The 18,840-nt window shown below is 28.8% G+C and overlaps 1 protein-coding gene across 2 annotated transcripts in view; it reads left to right on the forward strand.

Moving 5' to 3' along the window:
• Window positions 1-18,840, forward strand: part of LOC111619122 (metal-response element-binding transcription factor 2-like) — a 35,779-nt gene that overhangs the window by 14,203 nt on the left and 2,736 nt on the right. The window contains exons 3-8 of one of the 2 annotated variants that reach the window (XM_023360786.1): window positions 11,818-11,870; window positions 11,992-12,103; window positions 14,939-15,065; window positions 15,153-15,220; window positions 17,467-17,643; window positions 17,740-17,851. In XM_023360786.1, coding sequence (XP_023216554.1) covers window positions 11,818-11,870; window positions 11,992-12,103; window positions 14,939-15,065; window positions 15,153-15,220; window positions 17,467-17,643; window positions 17,740-17,851 — 649 coding nt within the window. Of the gene's footprint in view, window positions 1-11,817; window positions 11,871-11,991; window positions 12,104-14,938; window positions 15,066-15,152; window positions 15,221-17,466; window positions 17,644-17,739; window positions 17,861-18,840 lie in introns of both variants that reach the window. The other variant, XM_023360785.1, reaches the window with a different exon arrangement.

Raw genomic sequence — 18,840 nt, forward strand, 5'->3', positions numbered from 1 at the left:
CTGGTAGCATTTATACTCTTAATTTATTTATAATTATTAATGTTAATAAGAGATGGCACCTAACGCTTACCTCTAAAGCCAAATTGGTTACATAATTCATTTAATAATTAGCCTTATACTAGCCCGATAGATTTTCGGCATTCGGTTGGTGTATAGCCGTACAATAATTAAACAAATAACATTATACTAGTCACTAGTCTATTTAATGCAGTACAAATTTGGCATTAGCCTTGTCCCTCGGCATCAGAATTTTGTAGTGAAGGGAGCCATACTACATAACGGTTTTATTAAAGGGGGCGACAATTCGTTAGAGGTTGAGAAACACTGGTCCTACAGCACTTCTCCTACCCTTGAAATTCGGTGCAGGTGTTAATAAATTAGTCTAGCAACAAAGGAAATTCATTTCAGTTTGTTGGAAAATGCCCGAAAAATGAAAGAAATGCAAAGTGCTGTCGTTAGAAGATCATGTTAAAATTATCAGAGAAAGTGAAAATGGTTTATGACAACGGCAATTAGCGGCGAAGTTTAACTGTGGGAAAATGAAATTTATTTTACCGTAGACCTACAGTATTTTCCTTAGGAGTATAAAATATTGTACACGATACAATTAATCAGCTGATCTCATCGTTTGATAAAATTTATTTTATTTATTTATTTTTGAAGCTTATATACAGTACATGTGTGATAAATAGTTTCTGTATCAATCTACCTTATTTCCACAATATTTTTAGGAAAACAATATCCAAGTAATTTTCGCACACAAAATATTCAAAAAACAATAAACATATTAATGCAAAAATCAGTTTTACAGGTAACCTTCCTTTTTTGATTCCGCGATTGTCATGTAATGAAATCATATTATGAGAAAAAATAATAAAATCGTTTTATCATTAATTAATAATTTTTCCTATTATACTTAAGAAAATATTAAATATTAAAAAAATATAGTATTTTTAAAGTTAAAGTAAGATTAAACTAACAAAAACCAAAACCAAAGTGATGGAGAGATAGGATGTGCTTGTATATCAATGACGTAATACACGTAACTGAGGAGCAAACTAAAAGAATCAAGTCGAATTAATTAAGTCGGGAAAAAGAAAGTGTGCATTATAATTGAGAAAATGTAAATATTGTATTAATCTTTAAAATATTGGTATTAAATCTGTCTTATAATATCACAACAACTCCTGTAAATTGGGCTATGTGATAAGAATAAAATACAATACCAATATAGCTCTATCGTTGAAAAAATTTGCTTATTTTTGCTCACCTCGAGTTTGCTTTATAGTAGAAATGGCTAAAAAGTGCACAAAATATATACGGAAATACATTATTACAGGACGACCTGTATTGGGCAACCACCTGTCTAAAAGACCACTTTTTGAAGGAACTGTGGGTGGTCGCCATAGACGGGTTTTACTGTACATACATAATATATATATATTATAATTTAATAATAAAAATAACATGACTCTGAACAGTTAAAAAGTAGTTCATATAATACAATAGTTTGTATATAGTCACTCATTAGTGCAACAAATCAGTAATCTGACACTGTGGGTGTTAGGTGTGAAATTTTTTTGTTACTGCTTGTTGATCTATGCAACAGAGAGAATGATATATATGTATATTGTCAGTTGCTAGTTGTTTGTTGCACATGTGGTTGGCAAAACAGTCACAATATGATAAACTAATTTACGAATCAAGTGAGTATTTTACTGTACAATATGTATGTACTGTACACACAAAATCCAGTAATTGGACACCTACCAGTCTATGTCAGATTACTCTCAGATAGTCTCTCTGTAATCCATTTTATCTATTATTCAAATATACTTTTTAAATACATAAATATAAATAAATCTATAAATACAGTTCTTTACTACTTCAGTGAAGTAGTAAAGAACATAGTTAAATAAACAATTATACAGTAGAACCTCCATTATCCGGACCTCTATTATCCGGATTTTCGATTATCCGGATTTTTCCTTATCCGGACTACCTTCATCCCCAATTAGTTCGGATAATCGAGGTTTTACTGTATTTGAGATTGTTAATTGATATAAATTAGAGTATATATTTACACATGATTTGTGTAATTTTATGTGAGTAAGAATAACTTCTGAATGTTATAATTTGGTACTACAGTGGTGCTGCTTATTGTTATCACTGGTTAATGTTACCAGCCACTTAATGTAATCAAAACCTGTTTTTCCAAACCAGTTTTATATTTCCTGTATAAAATCTTGCTGGTTATTATGATCAATCTGCCACTTATTGCTATTAGATTAAAGTGCAATTTACACTGGATGCAAAGGGTGCAAAGCATAACAAGGTGAAGAGAGTGAGTGTATATCCTTGTGTAGTCTCACCCCAGTCAATTGTATCTGAGAGTGAATAAAGTTAATTGTTAATTAACTACGTGTTTTTATGTGAAACAAGGATCAAAAACAAAATCGATATAAAAATATCAAAACTGGAAATCTTGCCAGCTATCACTGTTCAGTCTGTTGTGTCATCTTCCAGTTGTTTTTACTGCTGAGAAGGTAGTTCTACTATACTGATTGCAATAAAGGCTGAGCAGGACCCAGAGTAGCAATTAATATTTTGTTGCTTATTCCAGGGAATTGAATCCTGGCTATCTGATTCAGAAGTGTCAGTCAATACTTCAGTTACTCATATGATGTCTTATGTACTGTACACAAAGCCCCCTGATCTGGTCCTGCTAATGGGCTCTGTGGGTACTATTATACATGGGATAGGGATAGATAATAAATTGTTGGTGAAGAGAGAAAACAATATGTTAACATTGAAAAGTCATATGAAATTTGACATAATATTGGTTTTTGGTCATTAATATTTTTTATATATAAGTTTAACATAACTGAAAATAGTGTAAAATTCCAATTCTGATTCGGCTGCAAAATCTGATCTCGGTCAGACCTTACCTGTCTGTGAAAAAAGTAACGACATCAGATCCGATACCAAATGAAAAGTATCAGTTTCATTGGTATCAGGACATCCCTAACTATATCATGAAGTGAATAGGGATGCGATGTGATTCAGGTTGTTCAAAAATTTATACAGTACAGTAATTTTTTTTCAATAGAACATATTAACTATAAGTTTCAGTGTTACTAAGAAATACTATGTAATACAGTATTAAATTTATTTATTTTAATACATAAATACTGTAACTCTAAAACATTTGTTAATTGTAAATTGTTTTTAGGTGCAAATGCCCTCATTGGCAGATAATCTCTCTCTCTCTCTATACCCCCTCTTTACAACTGGTAGCCATGTGCAGGCCTCGGAGTCACTCGCTTTTCAAGCCATTTTCTCACTTTTCTCTTTTTTTTGGTCATTTCCACATTCTTAATTAGGAAGATGTGGGACCAATCAAAAATACTTTTAAAGCCAGACAATCTGCCAAACTATCAAACTAGAATTTTCTGGAAGAAAATACTCGGCCCGAGCAGGACTCAAAACTACAACTACCGCTCATTGTTGTTAAGTTGTAGGAAACAAAAATCCTTTTCATATACAGGGTCCATACAGACCTGGAAAGTCAGGGAATAAGATTTTTAGCAGAAAAAGTTATGGATGGAAAGTCAAGGAACCTGCAAATCCTGCAGAATTTGTCTGTAATTCTTGCTCTCTTTTGATCCAAACATGTCTTTAAATTCGGTTTGATATAAGGAGGTTTACGATAACTGGAACAACCAAACAAATGTCAAAATTTGTTGCGCTTATATTTTGTAAACTATAAATGATGACCTCACGATTTAAATTGTTGGATAGAAGTTTTATGTCATATTTAAAATGGTGATTAGTAGGGGTGTGCAGCTCTGTGGGGAGGGGTAGCAGTTGTGCCTGAAAATGAAAATGGCAACACAGTGCGGCATTTGAGCAGTGAAACTTTGGATAGTGAAGAGATAGGACGTCAAAATCAGTGTCGATTTGTACAGAATGACAGAATCTACAATATTACTTAGCAATAATAACTGCTAAAATACAATTTGTAAAGTAATAAGCTGATAGCTATTCGAGTCAAAGAAAATTTTCATAATGCCGAAGATATTGCAGAGGAAATGTGAACAGAAATGTAAGAAATATATATCATTGGAAAGAAAAATTGAAAAGGAATCAGAAAAGTCCAAAATGACTAATGCCGAACGATGCAGATTGTATAGTGTGTGTAAGAAAACCAAGCACATCAACTCCGACATGGATGCTTGGAGTATGCCGCTGCCCAAACCGATAGATATTGACTTGGAATGTGATAACCAGCAAGACTTTGTTCATTTACACCTTATCCTTCTAATAATACAAAGACTGATTCACGCCTTAAAGTAATTGCAATTGTGTCCTGTACACAACCCTCCCAATTTTTTTGGCTTGCACATCTAATTAATTCTCCCTCTAGCAGAGTGTGCGATTTCTTCTGTTTAAATTATTTTGAATTTCCTGTCTCCATGCTTTAAGAAAATTCGATTTTTAAGTCTTGAATCTTATTTAAATAAAATTTACGATTTAATTTAAATTAAATCGTGAAATTATTTATATAACGTAGAAATGATGTAGCTAATTACGTAATCGATTTTACACAAAGTTGTTCATTTTTTGTAAGTGAATAAAGTGTTTTTAATGAAAAAATTTATATAATTTTGTACAAAATGAGCTTGTATTGGCTTGGCTGAATATTACATAATGGAGAGGGGAAATGCAAAGATGTTAATAAGTCCGTGAATAATGTCATAATTGGTCAGGGAATGTCAGAATCAAAGATGGAATTACTGTATGGACCGTGCATGTGTGTAAAAAAATTCGTTCATAAACTTTAAAAAATTCCTCTCTACGAAGTTGGAAGCCAATGTTGAGTAGTTATATAATCATGCCATATTGTCATTATTAGCCTAAATCAAGTTTTTCAGAATTGTATTTCCTTCTATGGAGATTAAAAATGAGTATTCTAAGCATCTCTATGTTTTTGGCTATTTTCTAAGAAAATCCCTAAAATTTCTTTGCAGGTGAAAATGCCCTAAACCAATGGATTAATATATCTCAAGCTGACAACACTGCTGCAGCTTCTGAATTTAAATTATTATACAATAGACCACCTATAACACGGTAGATATATTCCGTGTTGTACGAGTCACTTAAATACATGAGCTAATCACAGCCTGGCATGTGTGCAGTTTAGTGGCTACGGCTGTTTGAAAGTTTTTCTTTCATAAAATTAATCAATTCTAGACTAATTTGACTCAACATTTCCAAATCACACATAACTTTTTGGGAATAATCCATATAAACTATGCTATAAACAAAAAATTGTAGGATTACTTACCAAGTGCGCACTGTTCAAAGACACCATTGCTTAAGCTTTTTTTCATCCCAGAGCAGCTCATCAAACTGCATGTTTCCTGATAAATTATTTTTCTGCAAAAAATTCGCTGAACTTTGGAGTCATCATTAATATAAATATACTTTTTTATGGTTGTTAAATAATAAATGGTTTTTAGTAGGTCCACTTCTCGGTTTGTGCAATGTCCGCTATTGGTCCAGATTCGACCAATCCTGTCGAGACACGAGTCGGCCATGACAATCTGTCACATTCTTTTACCATGTTATATGAACACGATTGCAATTTTTATGTGGTGTTATACAAATCTGTCTTATATGAACCCGTGTTATAGGGGGGTCTACTGTACAGTGAAATTCCATTAACATGGCATTTGGTATGTCAGCAAACTCTATAAGCCAGCATGTTCAGCTCATCTTTTGGGAGGGGTTTTGTGCAGTGGGTTTGTCTGTATTTATATGTAACTAGATAGATAGTTAATTAAATTAAAATTTTAAAACTCTGTTCTTTATATTGAAATGAAAACCAAAACTGTAGCTAAAATTAAAAATAAAATTAAAATTAATTAATTAATTAATGTAAATTGAAATCAAATCAATTGAAACATATTATTTGGGAAGGTGCAGATAAAGTACTTGTCAGTCTTTATTGATTTGGTTAGGCCTATATTTTATGCAGACAGAGTTGAGTCTCTATTTATAGCACTTCTTTGTAAAGGGTTAGTTTTGGTTTTGGCAGTAACAGAACATTTTGCTTTTAATTAATATGTAAAATATATGGAGTAGATATAGATAAAAGTATTCAAAGCACAAAGTAAGATTCTAGTTAATTAAGAGTGTTCTTGTTTCAAATCAACCAAGGGTAGGTATAATCTGGAAAAATTGAAATGGTCTGTTAAACAATCGTAAAAGATGGATTTGTATAGTTTACATGCGAAGATATGTAAAATTGTGTCCAGGGAATCGAAAAAATCGGAAAAAATTCCATTGTCCAATAAGTCGGCATATTTATTAAATTAACATTGTTGTAATGATGTTGCTTCTTATTCATCCATGGGAAAAAGTTCCTTGTTATTTATGAAATCATTAATAAAATATTATTTTACTTATTCTATTTGAAATCTGTTTATTTCAGATTTATTAATTTATTTTTAAATTGATATTTACACATCTCGAAGCAGTAAAAAATAGAGTTTCTGATTGTGCTCATAAAAGTTTTGTTTTCTGCTGCTTATTGTTTTGATTTTGTTCATAATAAGAGTTGTTAATTTTATTTCAAATTACTATAATAATCACATTACAAAAATGGAAAATTTATATACAAATAAAATTTTGAAATACGTTAAACTATTGAATTGTAAATATATTTTATGTAGATTTAAATAATATACATTTAATGTTAATTTTTGACAAATTATGTATATTTAAATGATCAAATAAAATTGGTAAAATATGCAAAAAATAATTTTCTAAGTATTGCTTTATTTTATTGGCAATTCTTTTATTCTTCTGTTCTATTTTAACACATGCAGAGAAGTGACTGATCACGTGGTCAACAACTGTTTACTCACTTCAGATTGTGATTGACCAATAAAAAAATCTCTAGTGGAAGGATACCGACAAACTGTTGGTTTATAGCAGGTTCCAAGTTAGAGTATAGATGGATGTAATGGTTTGAATGCACTCAATATGGTTTGAATTCACCAAAGTGCAAATTCTGGACTGACTGGTTGAAACAAAAGGACAAGGTATGTACAATAGGATTAGGGCAACTGTACTGTACATTCAGACACTGATGTATTTTGCAAAGAATGTAATTGCATAATACAAGTGAAAAAACGTTTCCAAGCACTTTTTGATCATGGAGGTACTGCCAAACAGACAAAAATTTACCTGTGCTTATGGTCCAAGACAGTTACACCTGACATAGGTTTCACCAGATGTGATAGTTCAGGCCCATCAAAAAATGATGAAATTCCAAGTAATACTGATAATGGCACTGGAGAAGGATCAGCAACTGTGAGTTTATATAATTCAAGAGATGCTGTATACCATGCAGAACTTGTATAGGCTATGAAAACAATATAGTAGTTTCTCATTTGCTGGTTTTAATAACTATGGTTCCAAGACTACAAGCAATGCCTCTAAAAACTAAATTTCCTGAAGGAATATCAATGAATGAGAAGAAATTGCACTATTTAATAACTGAAGCATTGGCTCCTATTTTCCAACAAAAAAAAATGCTAGAAGCCCACTCTTCATTCTTTACGATTAGTTATGATGAAACCAGAATATGGAAAGTAAGAAAGAGTTACAGATAATGATTAGGTTTTGGTCGGAGCAAAAAGAACAAGTTGTCTGCAGATACCTAAATGCATGTTTTCTTGGGCAGGCAGATGCAGAAACATTGCATACATTATCAAAGCGATTGATGATACCAATCTGCCACTGCTCAAACTTTTGATGATAGGATCAGATGGTCCTAATGTAACCAAAAAGTGTTAAGACTGTTTAAGGAAGATGTACTGGGAATTTGCAAGAAAAGCCTTGTTAACATTGGAACATGTACGATTCATATTATTCTTAACACATATCTGAAAGCATTAAGTGAACTGGGTGAAAATGCATCAGAACTTATTGTGGCAGTTTACAGATTTTTTGATGGATGGCCTGCTCTGTGGGTGGGATAGTTATAAAGCTGTGAAAGAAAAGTTCAAGTTGCCCAAGCATAGATTTATAAAACACTCAATATGTTGGCTGACATTCCATGATGTAGCATCAAGGTTAATTGAGCAGTAGGAGAGCATAACTTACTACTACTAAGTCTATTCCTTCAAGTAAACAAAGCATAATGTCAAGTGCTTTGTACAGAAATATATCTTGTTTGTTGAAGCTTCCTTCCATGAAAGTAGAAGTACTACAAGGCATTTCAAGTCCAGTCATTTTCACAAAATATACATTTTTCAAAGAGAATTAAATTAGAGTATTAAATCCAAAGAAATTATTTGACAAGACAAATCTTTTGCTATTAGAGGAAATTATTTGCAGTGCTGAGGTTGCCAATGAGTTGAGTAAATTATTTCAAAAAGATCAATTGCATTTTTGCAGTTGCTTACAGAAACACTATGTTGTTGCTTCCACCTATATGATAGAAAAAGCTCCAATTCAATGCAAACTGTTGAAATCATTGACATGTCTTCAACAAAGTAATATTAGTGAAAAAAAGCACTTATAAGGACATTGTAAGCATTGCAAGAGCTATTCCATGTGACATTGTTGAGGATACTTTGCAGGATGAGTGGTGGCTACTTCAATTTGAGTGAGATGAGAGAATTGATTATTATTGGAGTCAGTATTTTAAATTGGTTGACTCCCTTGAGAATGCAAGATATCCCAGTGTAACCAAATTAGTGAAATCAGCATTGACCTCTCATGGCAATGCTGATGTGGAACGGAGATTTTCAATTTCACGCCAAGCACTTCCTCCTGTAGAGCATCAATGTCAGAAAGAATGCTTAATTCATTTTTGTTTGTTAAGGAGGGTCTAAACATGTATGACCAAAGCCCACACCTTATACCTATTACAAAGGATGTACTGAAATTAGCTGCCTCAGCGCAAAGAAATTATCAAGAACAATTGAAAAATGAAAAGAAGTTAAAAGAAGAAGAGAAACAGAAAAAAAGAGCAGAAGAGGAAGCACAAAAACATTTTGAACATCAAAAGAAAGCTGTTTGTGACAAGGAAAAGATTATGGCACTGCAGCAGAGTTTAAAACAGAAAAAAGTAGAAGAAAGTGAAATACACAAGATAGGCCAAGTTTTGTTAGAAGCAGCAAACAAAAAACTGGAGAAGGCCATTAATAGCAAGAACATGAATGAAATACAGGCAGCACATGTCATGCTTGTTGGTGTTAAAACTGTTGAAAAGCAAGAGGAAGCTGAAAACATCCAGAAAAAACTTAATAAAAGATCATCATCTTTCATGACTGATTATTTACAGAAGCCAAAGGCTTAAGTATTCATGGTTTACTGGAAATATTACAGTATATACAGAAAGTTTTAAAATGAATTTAACCATAACAATAAATAAAAAAAAACTTTTACTGCTATTATGCTGAGTTTTCCTTCCATGTTTTCACTTTGTTTTTTCACTATTGCACTCACTTTTTCAGAGAGAAAATGGCACTCTGAGGCCTGCATGTAGAGAGCAGATTACATTATGGTTTTAAAAGCTAGTGACCAGTATTTTTCACATCTGGGGTTCATCACATTTTACAAAGGGTTTACAGATTGATACTGAAATTGAATCTAAATTCAAACTCAACCCCAAACAGAGTAATCTACTTTTAATGATTGATAATTGTTTATTGTACAGAAATTTAACTTTGTTATTTAGAAACAATTTTACATATATATTTGGCTGAAAGAGCCGTGGACAATGTAAAAATTTGTTAGAGAAATTTGCTTTATAGAAGTTTTAATATAGTTTTTTGACTGTAATTTAATAGGATTTTTGAATTTAATAAAAATGTGTTTATTGTGAAATTGTGAATAGCAAATATTGTGGTGATCAGTCAAATTTTTTGAGATTGACTGGTTGACTGTCTTCTTGTAAACATGACCTTGTATATTAGATGCCTTACAAGATGGCAGCTAATTATTATCAAAATAGTATTGAATCCTTGTGATCACAATAAGTGGTGATCATGATTTTGAAAAATAACTTCAAATTTTTAGAAAATTCATTTTCAGGAGAAAATGTATACTAAGATGAAACACTTCTAAATAAGTTAAAACAAACAATTCAGTCAGTGTTCAATCACAATTTTTTTATTTTGTGATTGTTAGAATTGAACATTGATTTTGATGTATTGAACATTAATTTTTTACTGTCAAATCTTTATGATGATAATCAAAAGGTAGAAATAACACATTTGTAGACTTTAATATATATTATGTTGAATCATTACTCTAAAAACACTATTGTAGTCTTCTATATGGAGCAATTTTTGTGTGTTGGATATTTTTAAAGTGCGTAATTTGATGTGGACAACCTGTGGCAGCTTATGCTAAAAGTTGCTAGAGGACCTTCATATACACCTGCTTCAAAGAGATGGTTGATAACACTTACCTGTATGTGGTTTTTAGAAAACAGCATTTTTTCTCCCTTCCATTTAACTTTTATTATTACAGTAGAGCATCGATTATCCGACCCCCGATTAACCGTCACCTCAGTTAACCGACCGCGTTCTAGTCGGCAAATTCAAATGTCCACTAGTGATGTGGCGCTACAATATTTGGCTATGTCTTGGCTACTTTAATATTATTTTTACGTGTTTTAGCTGGCAACACTGGATCGACCATGAAAGGGAGCCAGTATTTAAACGAGGCTTAATTTTCTAATTTTTAATGATACAATAGCGACGATTATTATTTTAAAAAAAAAAATGATAGGCTTAACATGGAGGAAAATTAAACGCGAAGTAGGTTAATAGTGATATACTAATTACATGGGATATAATAATATACTACACTAATAATGGATTTTTTCATACTTTTCGGTTATCCGACTTTTCAATTATCCGACCAACCCCAGTCCCCAATTGAGTCGGATAATCGATGCTCTACTGTAGTTTGTTAACATATATAATTATAAAATAAGAGAAATGGGAAAAAAACAAATATTTATGATGGAACCTAATTTGTGTAAGTGGCAAATAACAAAAATTGTGAAATACCAATAATATAATATCCTATGATAGATTACTTAAAAGGCTTTGAGAGAGAGGTAAATTACTGGAAACTTAGCTTTTAAGACTTTCGTTCACTCTCTTATCTCCAGTCAGTATTGAAACTTATTCTCTTTGATAGAAAAAAGTTGGTTTGTAACAATGATTAATGCATTGCTTGACACATTGAAAATGACTGAGGGGTGACTAAAGGCAAGGTTTATATATATACACTTTGATGGTTTCTGGAAAAATTGAGATGGCAGTCTGTGGTATGCAAAGGAGTGTTTGCATCTTGTAAAGCTGCTCTTGGTAAGTTTAGTCAAATGAACTCCTTAAACAACTTATAAATTGCAAGTAAATCTTCAGCCAGACCTCACCATTACATAATTCTCACCTATTCCAAATAGATTTTACAGATAATCTAAGGGCTATCTGCATATAATTGTGGTAATTATTTTGTCATGTCTGTTTTCCATGGTACATCATAACATTTTCTTAATTTTTAATATGTGTAATATATTGACAAATATTTATTAAATTTTTTTCATGTAGAATTACTTTATAATCAAAAATCAAAAAAGTTTTTATTCTTTTTTTCCAATTTTTACTTTAAAGAAGATAATTTCAAGGGAATGCTTTTTGAATATTTTTAAAGCCCAAATATGCCCCCTCCCTTTATTAAATATAAACTGAACAAATTTTCAAAATGTTTAATATGTTTTAGATGGTACAGAAAAATGCTGCAATGCTGCCGATGCAAGCAGTGGTTTCACGAAGGTGATTAAAAATTTTTATTTTTTGGAAATCTCTTTGAAAAATAATACTATGTTACTAGTATTATTTCTAATTGATAAAATTTCTCATACAATTTCTTTTTAATTTTTTTTTTTATGTGAAGCTTGTTTGCAATGTTTAGAAAAGCCTCTTCTTTATGGAGACAGATTTTATATATTTGTTTGTTCAATATGTAATTCTAATCAAGAATATCTGCACAGAATGGAATTGAAATGGTAATGTCAAAATTTTAATGTGTTAATCTTGAAAAATAATTTATAAATGTTAGTTTTTAATAAATTTTCAAAGAGTTATTAGGAACTAATTATTTACAAAAATAATTTTTTTTTAAAATTATTTCATAATTTTAATCCTGGAAATTATTTAAGAGATTCAATGTAATTTGGCTCTTGTTAATTTTGGATTATATCTGTGTGCAATTTGATGTATTAATACTAAAATTTAAAGATAGTTGGCTATACTTATATAACACAGTGATTGATCTATAATTTACAGATTTGTATGGGTATAAATGTTACAAGCTATGCAATGTCTTTTTTTTTTTTTTTTAAGTTACATGTATGTTTATTTTACATTTATGTCTATTCTTTAATAATTAATATTTTTTTAAAGATTAATAAAATTCAATGTAAATGTAAATTATACAACTAAGGTTAATATTACAGGACGACATTAACAATTTTTACATCCAACAATTTGTTAAAACAGCTAAAAAAATTTATCAGTTTTTCTAGTGTGTTCCAAAATTTTGAAGGAATCTTCTCTTCATTTTCTTACTATAATGCTTTTTTTTAAATTTGTTAGACTGTTTTTATAAAATATTAACTTTCTCTCATTAAGTTTGCTTTAAGACTTATGCAATTCTTTTAATGAATTTACAGCAAAAGCTTAGTTAAGTGTTGTTATAATTTAAAACTGGTTATCTAAATGAGTACTTTAAATGCTTTCAGTACTGCACATGCATGACCTAAATAAATGAGCATCTGATTCAGTGGAATTTAAATGCAAGAAAAATTTGCAGAACAGCAAAATCATTAATATGGTAAAATAACAAAAATATGCATGAACATGCATTTTTATTAAAAATTATAGATTACAGAATAAATAATAGTAAAAAAGAATTAATTTTAAAAATTATATTTGTAAAAACTAACTTAAATAAATCAAAACTTTTATAAAAATGAAACTTCTTTAAATCAATTATAATGCAATACATTAGCTTGTTGGTTTCTGCAGATTTCATCAATATCAGGTCTGCTACATGATATAGCTATCCTCGCTTCTTAGTCTATATTTGTACAGTAAGCCTTTCTCATTTTTAAGTTTTTTTTATTGGCAATTGTAAGATTCAACCAAGCTCTCACAAATATTTGTCGAATACTGTAATGAATATTTTTCCCGTTTTTCTTGATAATTTGTATTAATCTATCCAAGTAATTAAAAATATCAACTGTCTATGCCATTTTAACACAGTATCTTTTTAAAAATTTTATAAGAATATTTCTCTTTATTTTGGAAAAAGGACAACAATTTATTCTTGTTCTAAAACTATTTTTAGAACAAGAATAAATTGTTGTCCTTTTACTATCCTTGAATAACAATCTTAATTTAGAGTTCAAAAGCAAAGATTTATACTGAGCTTTCTTTTTAAATTTGAATATGTACAGAAATAGATATTTAAATTTAAAAAAAAAAACATCTTAAATGATCTCGACTTGGTGAAATTTAACATATTTACAACTTGGTTTGTGTAGGAGTTAATGTTGCCAGTAATGTTTTTGAAACTAGATTCTCTATGCAAAATCATTGCTTAGATATATTTATTTCTTTTCTTTGCAAGGGAAACAAGAATTAGTTCACTGCAAAATGCAAGTTGTGTCTTGTCTATTTCGTAAAGTGTGAATTTATGCTAAAGTTTATCCAATTATAGTATCAGCTAGTATACCACTTTTATAATTTAGCAGAACACAGGTTAAGAACCACTGATCTAAATCATACATAATCATGCAATTTAGATGCTCAGGCTGGCTGTATTTTTTATTATGGGCAATTATCAGTGAGTAAACATCAGATGGTTTGTCATTTTCTAAAAGATTTGGTGAATGAATGCAGCAACTGAGAAGTTAATAGCAGTTTCCTAAAATTTTTGATAAAAGGGATGGAAAGTGTAAAGTTTAAAAATGATAAAAGTGATAATCTGTTTTGTTTTCTTGATTTATTTCTGCAAAGAACTGGTATATCACTAGATGATTGTGTCATTGTCATCCATAATTGATTTATTCTCCTTTCTCTACATTAGAGATCATACAAATGAAAGTAGTTGATATCAGTGGTGCAATTTGCATGGAAGTCATGTGATTATATGCTGGCTTGGAACAATGAAATTACTCATGTAGATATCCAGCTTAAATCTAAATTGTTAAACTTATTAACCTATATTTATAGTAAAGCATTTAAAATATATTTATTACTTACAATTTTGACTGTTTTCTTATGTTATACTATTTCACATTCTCTCTTAAAAAGTTAATATTCTCTTATATCTGTCTTTGACTAATCAAATTATTGTATTTTTACAGATTATTTTACATGGAGATCAGTCACTGTGTTGTTATTTAATAGGAAAAAGAAGTGAAATATTTTAAAGGAATTTTTTATGATTAGCATAAATGAAAATATATTTTTTATCAATTAGAACAGATGTTTTTGAACTAATATATTTTTCAAAATTTTAAAATATAATTTTAAGTATGAAATGCTTGAAAATTTAAGTTAGTGAGATCCATTTCAATCATAAAAATATATGCCGAGAGTTAAAAATTTATTTTATATTTAACTTTGAATGTGAAATAATAGTGTAAATTTAATTTTACAAGTAAATTATGAATATAATAAAAATTAACTCAAGAAAAGCTTATTCGGTAGAATACTGCCAGTACAATATTTCTTAGATTCAGCAATTAGAAAAATACTTTTCCTGTATACATATTTAGAACAATAAGGATCAAATAAACAAAAATGATATAATAAGGTTTTTTAATATTGTGCAGGGTTGATGTCACTCATTTATTGCTTTTCAATTTGACTGTGGAACACAATAAGAAATACTTTGATTTCAATAGTGTAATTGTTCCATATATCCTTAAAAAGTGGCAATATCTTCAAATAAAAGGAAAGGTAATATAATATTTTATATCATAATAATCAAGGTATTTTTCAGTCACAAATTCATGTAAAGGAGATCTGTTTTATATTAATTTATAGTTGTTTGGTGTAAGAGAGGATACGAAGAAGGACAATATTTTACTCTCACTTAGAACCAATAGAAATAGGTAAGTTTGAAAAAATGTAATTTTAAAGTAAAAAAAAATGAAAAACAGTGTGTTATGATTTCATATGTATGATCCTTCAATGTCTATAAATAAACTAAGAAAATTAATTTTTTTTTAAACCAAAATTAAGATAAATTAATATTGAATACATAATAAAATCAATACTAAATAACAAATATGTACAATGAATTTTATATTAGCACCAATGTGAATAATTTTCTTTTAATAGAGAAATTGATTGTGTCATTATTTAGAAACTTGTAATTGTATTAATAATTATTGATGTGTAATGTTGTAAACTTATCTGTAATTTTTGTATTTTGATTATGATAATGATCATATTTACTTAAAATGTTATAACATTTTAAAATTATGAATTCTTAACTTAAACTGAATTTTTAAATTTAAGTTAATAATTTAAATTTTTGGAAGAAAAGAATTGATATTTAACCTCATTTATTTTTCTATTTATAGATAGCATCAAATATGAACTTGTGAATTGTTCAAAAACATTTACATTTGAGATTCTAAGCTAAACACTATTTATTTATTTATACAATATAATAGAACACATTTTAGAAATGATATTTGTAGTTATTAATGAATGTAATTTGATGTATAATTGATTATTTAACAATTATCAGTAACTATGGGTAAATGATTAAACTAAATACAATAAATGATTTGTTTTTCATTTATTTAATGTCTTAATTATAAGTTAAGATAAACAATTAAATATTAATATAATCAAAAATATACTCAACAAAGTTGTTTGTATTTTCTGATTGATCTATCTGTTGATTCTTCATCAACATATTACTTTATGATGGCAAGTATTTTTTTTTTTTNTTTATTTAATGTCTTAATTATAAGTTAAGATAAACAATTAAATATTAATATAATCAAAAATATACTCAACAAAGTTGTTTGTATTTTCTGATTGATCTATCTGTTGATTCTTCATCAACATATTACTTTATGATGGCAAGTATTTTTTTTTTTTCTTTTCAATTTATATAATGATAATCAGTGAAGAAAATATTGTCTTACATTTTTTGATATTTTATGCACATATAGCTATTGTAGTAATAATTATCATAATATAATTTGATTTTATATATAATTTCTATACATAATAAATAAAATAAAGTTCAATGACTCTAAATGGTTGTAGTTATTTTAAGAGTACTGTAGAAATAGTATCTTAAAATTAATAAGAATTTACTTATGATTGCTATCTTTTTCTCTCTATTATTGTGTTGTTATATTTTATAAATACACTGCAATAGAAATAATTGTGGTTTTATTATTGTGTAATGGTTACGTTCTTACAATACACTATTCAACATTTCTAACAAGTAATTCAATTAAAAGGTGATCTGCTTGAAATTAATTTCAAACATTAAATGAAGAAAAAATGACATTTGTCTAACACAGAACTTTACAATTATTCTTTTATATTAAAATATAATAGTTAATTATCTACAAATGTGTACAGCACATGCATAAAATGTTAGAAGTATTAAAATATACATTAAAGCATTTTAATTTATATATCTGACAGTCATATATGCAAAATAATTATTATAATTGTATGTGTTCGGAGAGTTGTGTATAATTTTAACCTTAATATTATGTTCAAAAAGTGCAAAGATCAAGAATATCATAAATGATAAGTAATAGTGATTGACAGAAAGACAGTTTTATTAATCAGTATAATTTAATTACATCATGAAACTAGGGTAAGAATTTCATTCCATCGATTGCTTTTTTTCTTCTAGTAAATCTTTCTACTTTTGGATAAATACAGCATTTTTATTTTAAACTTTAGTGCAGAAACAACTATGTAGTAAGATGAAAATTTGATTTATATATTATTAAAACGTATATTCTAATTTTTGCCAATGAGAGAACTATTTTTAGATATAAATCATTATAAAGCATATTTTAATTCCAAAAAATTCAGGTTATATCAGGTCTAATTTCTTAAAATGAGTGAATGTAGAGAAATCTGTAGTTTAATTAAAATGCATGAACTATTCTTTAGCATGTGCCAGAAGTTGATATTTTCAGCCTAATTTTTATATTTAAAGTATGTTCAACAGCAAAATTTGATTACTTGCACTAAATAACTCAATCTTTTATAGTAAATAGCACTTACAGAAGGAAATAAATAGTAAATATTGATAAATTTTTGTTGTTTCAAATATTATAGTAGAAATTAATCCATGGATTTTTTTTAATAGGTTTATATGTGGAAGAGAAATAAAGAAAAAAGGCAATCTGTGGGGATTAAGAAGTAGAGTACCACCACCAGTACCAACAATTACAATACCTGCCATTGGACCAGTAAATGATGAAGTGATGGAAGAATTGAAGAGGTCAAAACAGCATAAAACTAAAATGTTTATTCCTGTTAATAAGTAAGCTGTTGTTGTAGAAATTTGTGTTGTTAATAACTTAGATAAATATTAAATAATATATAATATATTATTTATTTGTTTTTATTTGTTTTATAGTACACCAATTCCTATAAAAAAGGGTAAACGAAGAAAGTCTGCTTCTGATTCTTCCGAAAAAGTGACAGTAACACAAAGATCAGCAAGAGCAAGAGTGGCTTATGAAGATGCTGTAAGAAAGGTTATTATCATAAATAAAATAAAAACTGAATTTTAGATTCTGTAATAATTAAGTTAAATCTTATAATGATTATGTTATAAATGTTGAGAGGTGGTCTAACTGTAGCTTATTGAGGGAGTTAATGTACATAAAGAAAAAAATCTTGGAGGAAGAAAGACAAAATATAATTTGAGATTTTAGTTTGAATTATCAAAAATAATCTTTTCTTCTTCCCATCAATAAAATTTAATAAATTAACAAGCATTTTCAGTCTGATATTATATTCTGTTATTAGATCTAAAATCTCATGGAGTTTGACTTTACAAATGAACATTGTAAAATCCACTTTAAATGCATAATAGCTACCATGGGGTCTATATGTGACCCTGAACATATAAAAAACTGTAAAAGATTCTAAACCAATAAAGCAATTTAAGTTTCTTTCCATCAGTGTGTGTGTGTGTGTATGTATGTATTGAAATGGCAAAAGAAAAAATACATGAAGCAGTAAAACTGAAAATATTAACTGTGTTCATTTTTATAGCACTTTGAAAGCTGTCTGGGGTCAAAATGGCTGTGCTTCCTGATACAGGTTAATTAATTATTAATCTGTATTATCTATTATGATTAGCCTAATAGTTAACTAATGTAGTAGTAGTAGTAGTAGTCCACAGATTAAAAAACCTTTTCAAAAATTTTTTTATTAAGCTTATTAAAAAATACACCAGGAAACAATGTTTTAATTTTTGCCATTAAGTCAATCTATTTTTTAAAAATAAACTCCATTTTTCTTAAGCAAATATTTTGTAAACACAATATCTCACAATCTGTTGTACCTTGACGTTTTAATTAGTTCTGCGATACTGAATAGTCTTTCTGTGGGGAACTGAATTGTTACTTTATAAAAAGTTTTATCACTACAGGATAAAGTTTAAAATTACTGACTTTCTTTTTAGTAATGCTAGCATGCTCTTTGTCTTCTTCTCTAACATCATTTCTGG

Source organism: Centruroides sculpturatus, unplaced genomic scaffold (assembly GCF_000671375.1).
Source record: "Centruroides sculpturatus isolate CEXI.00-Female unplaced genomic scaffold, Cexi_2.0 scaffold87, whole genome shotgun sequence".
Taxonomy (NCBI): Eukaryota; Metazoa; Arthropoda; class Arachnida; order Scorpiones; family Buthidae; genus Centruroides; species Centruroides sculpturatus.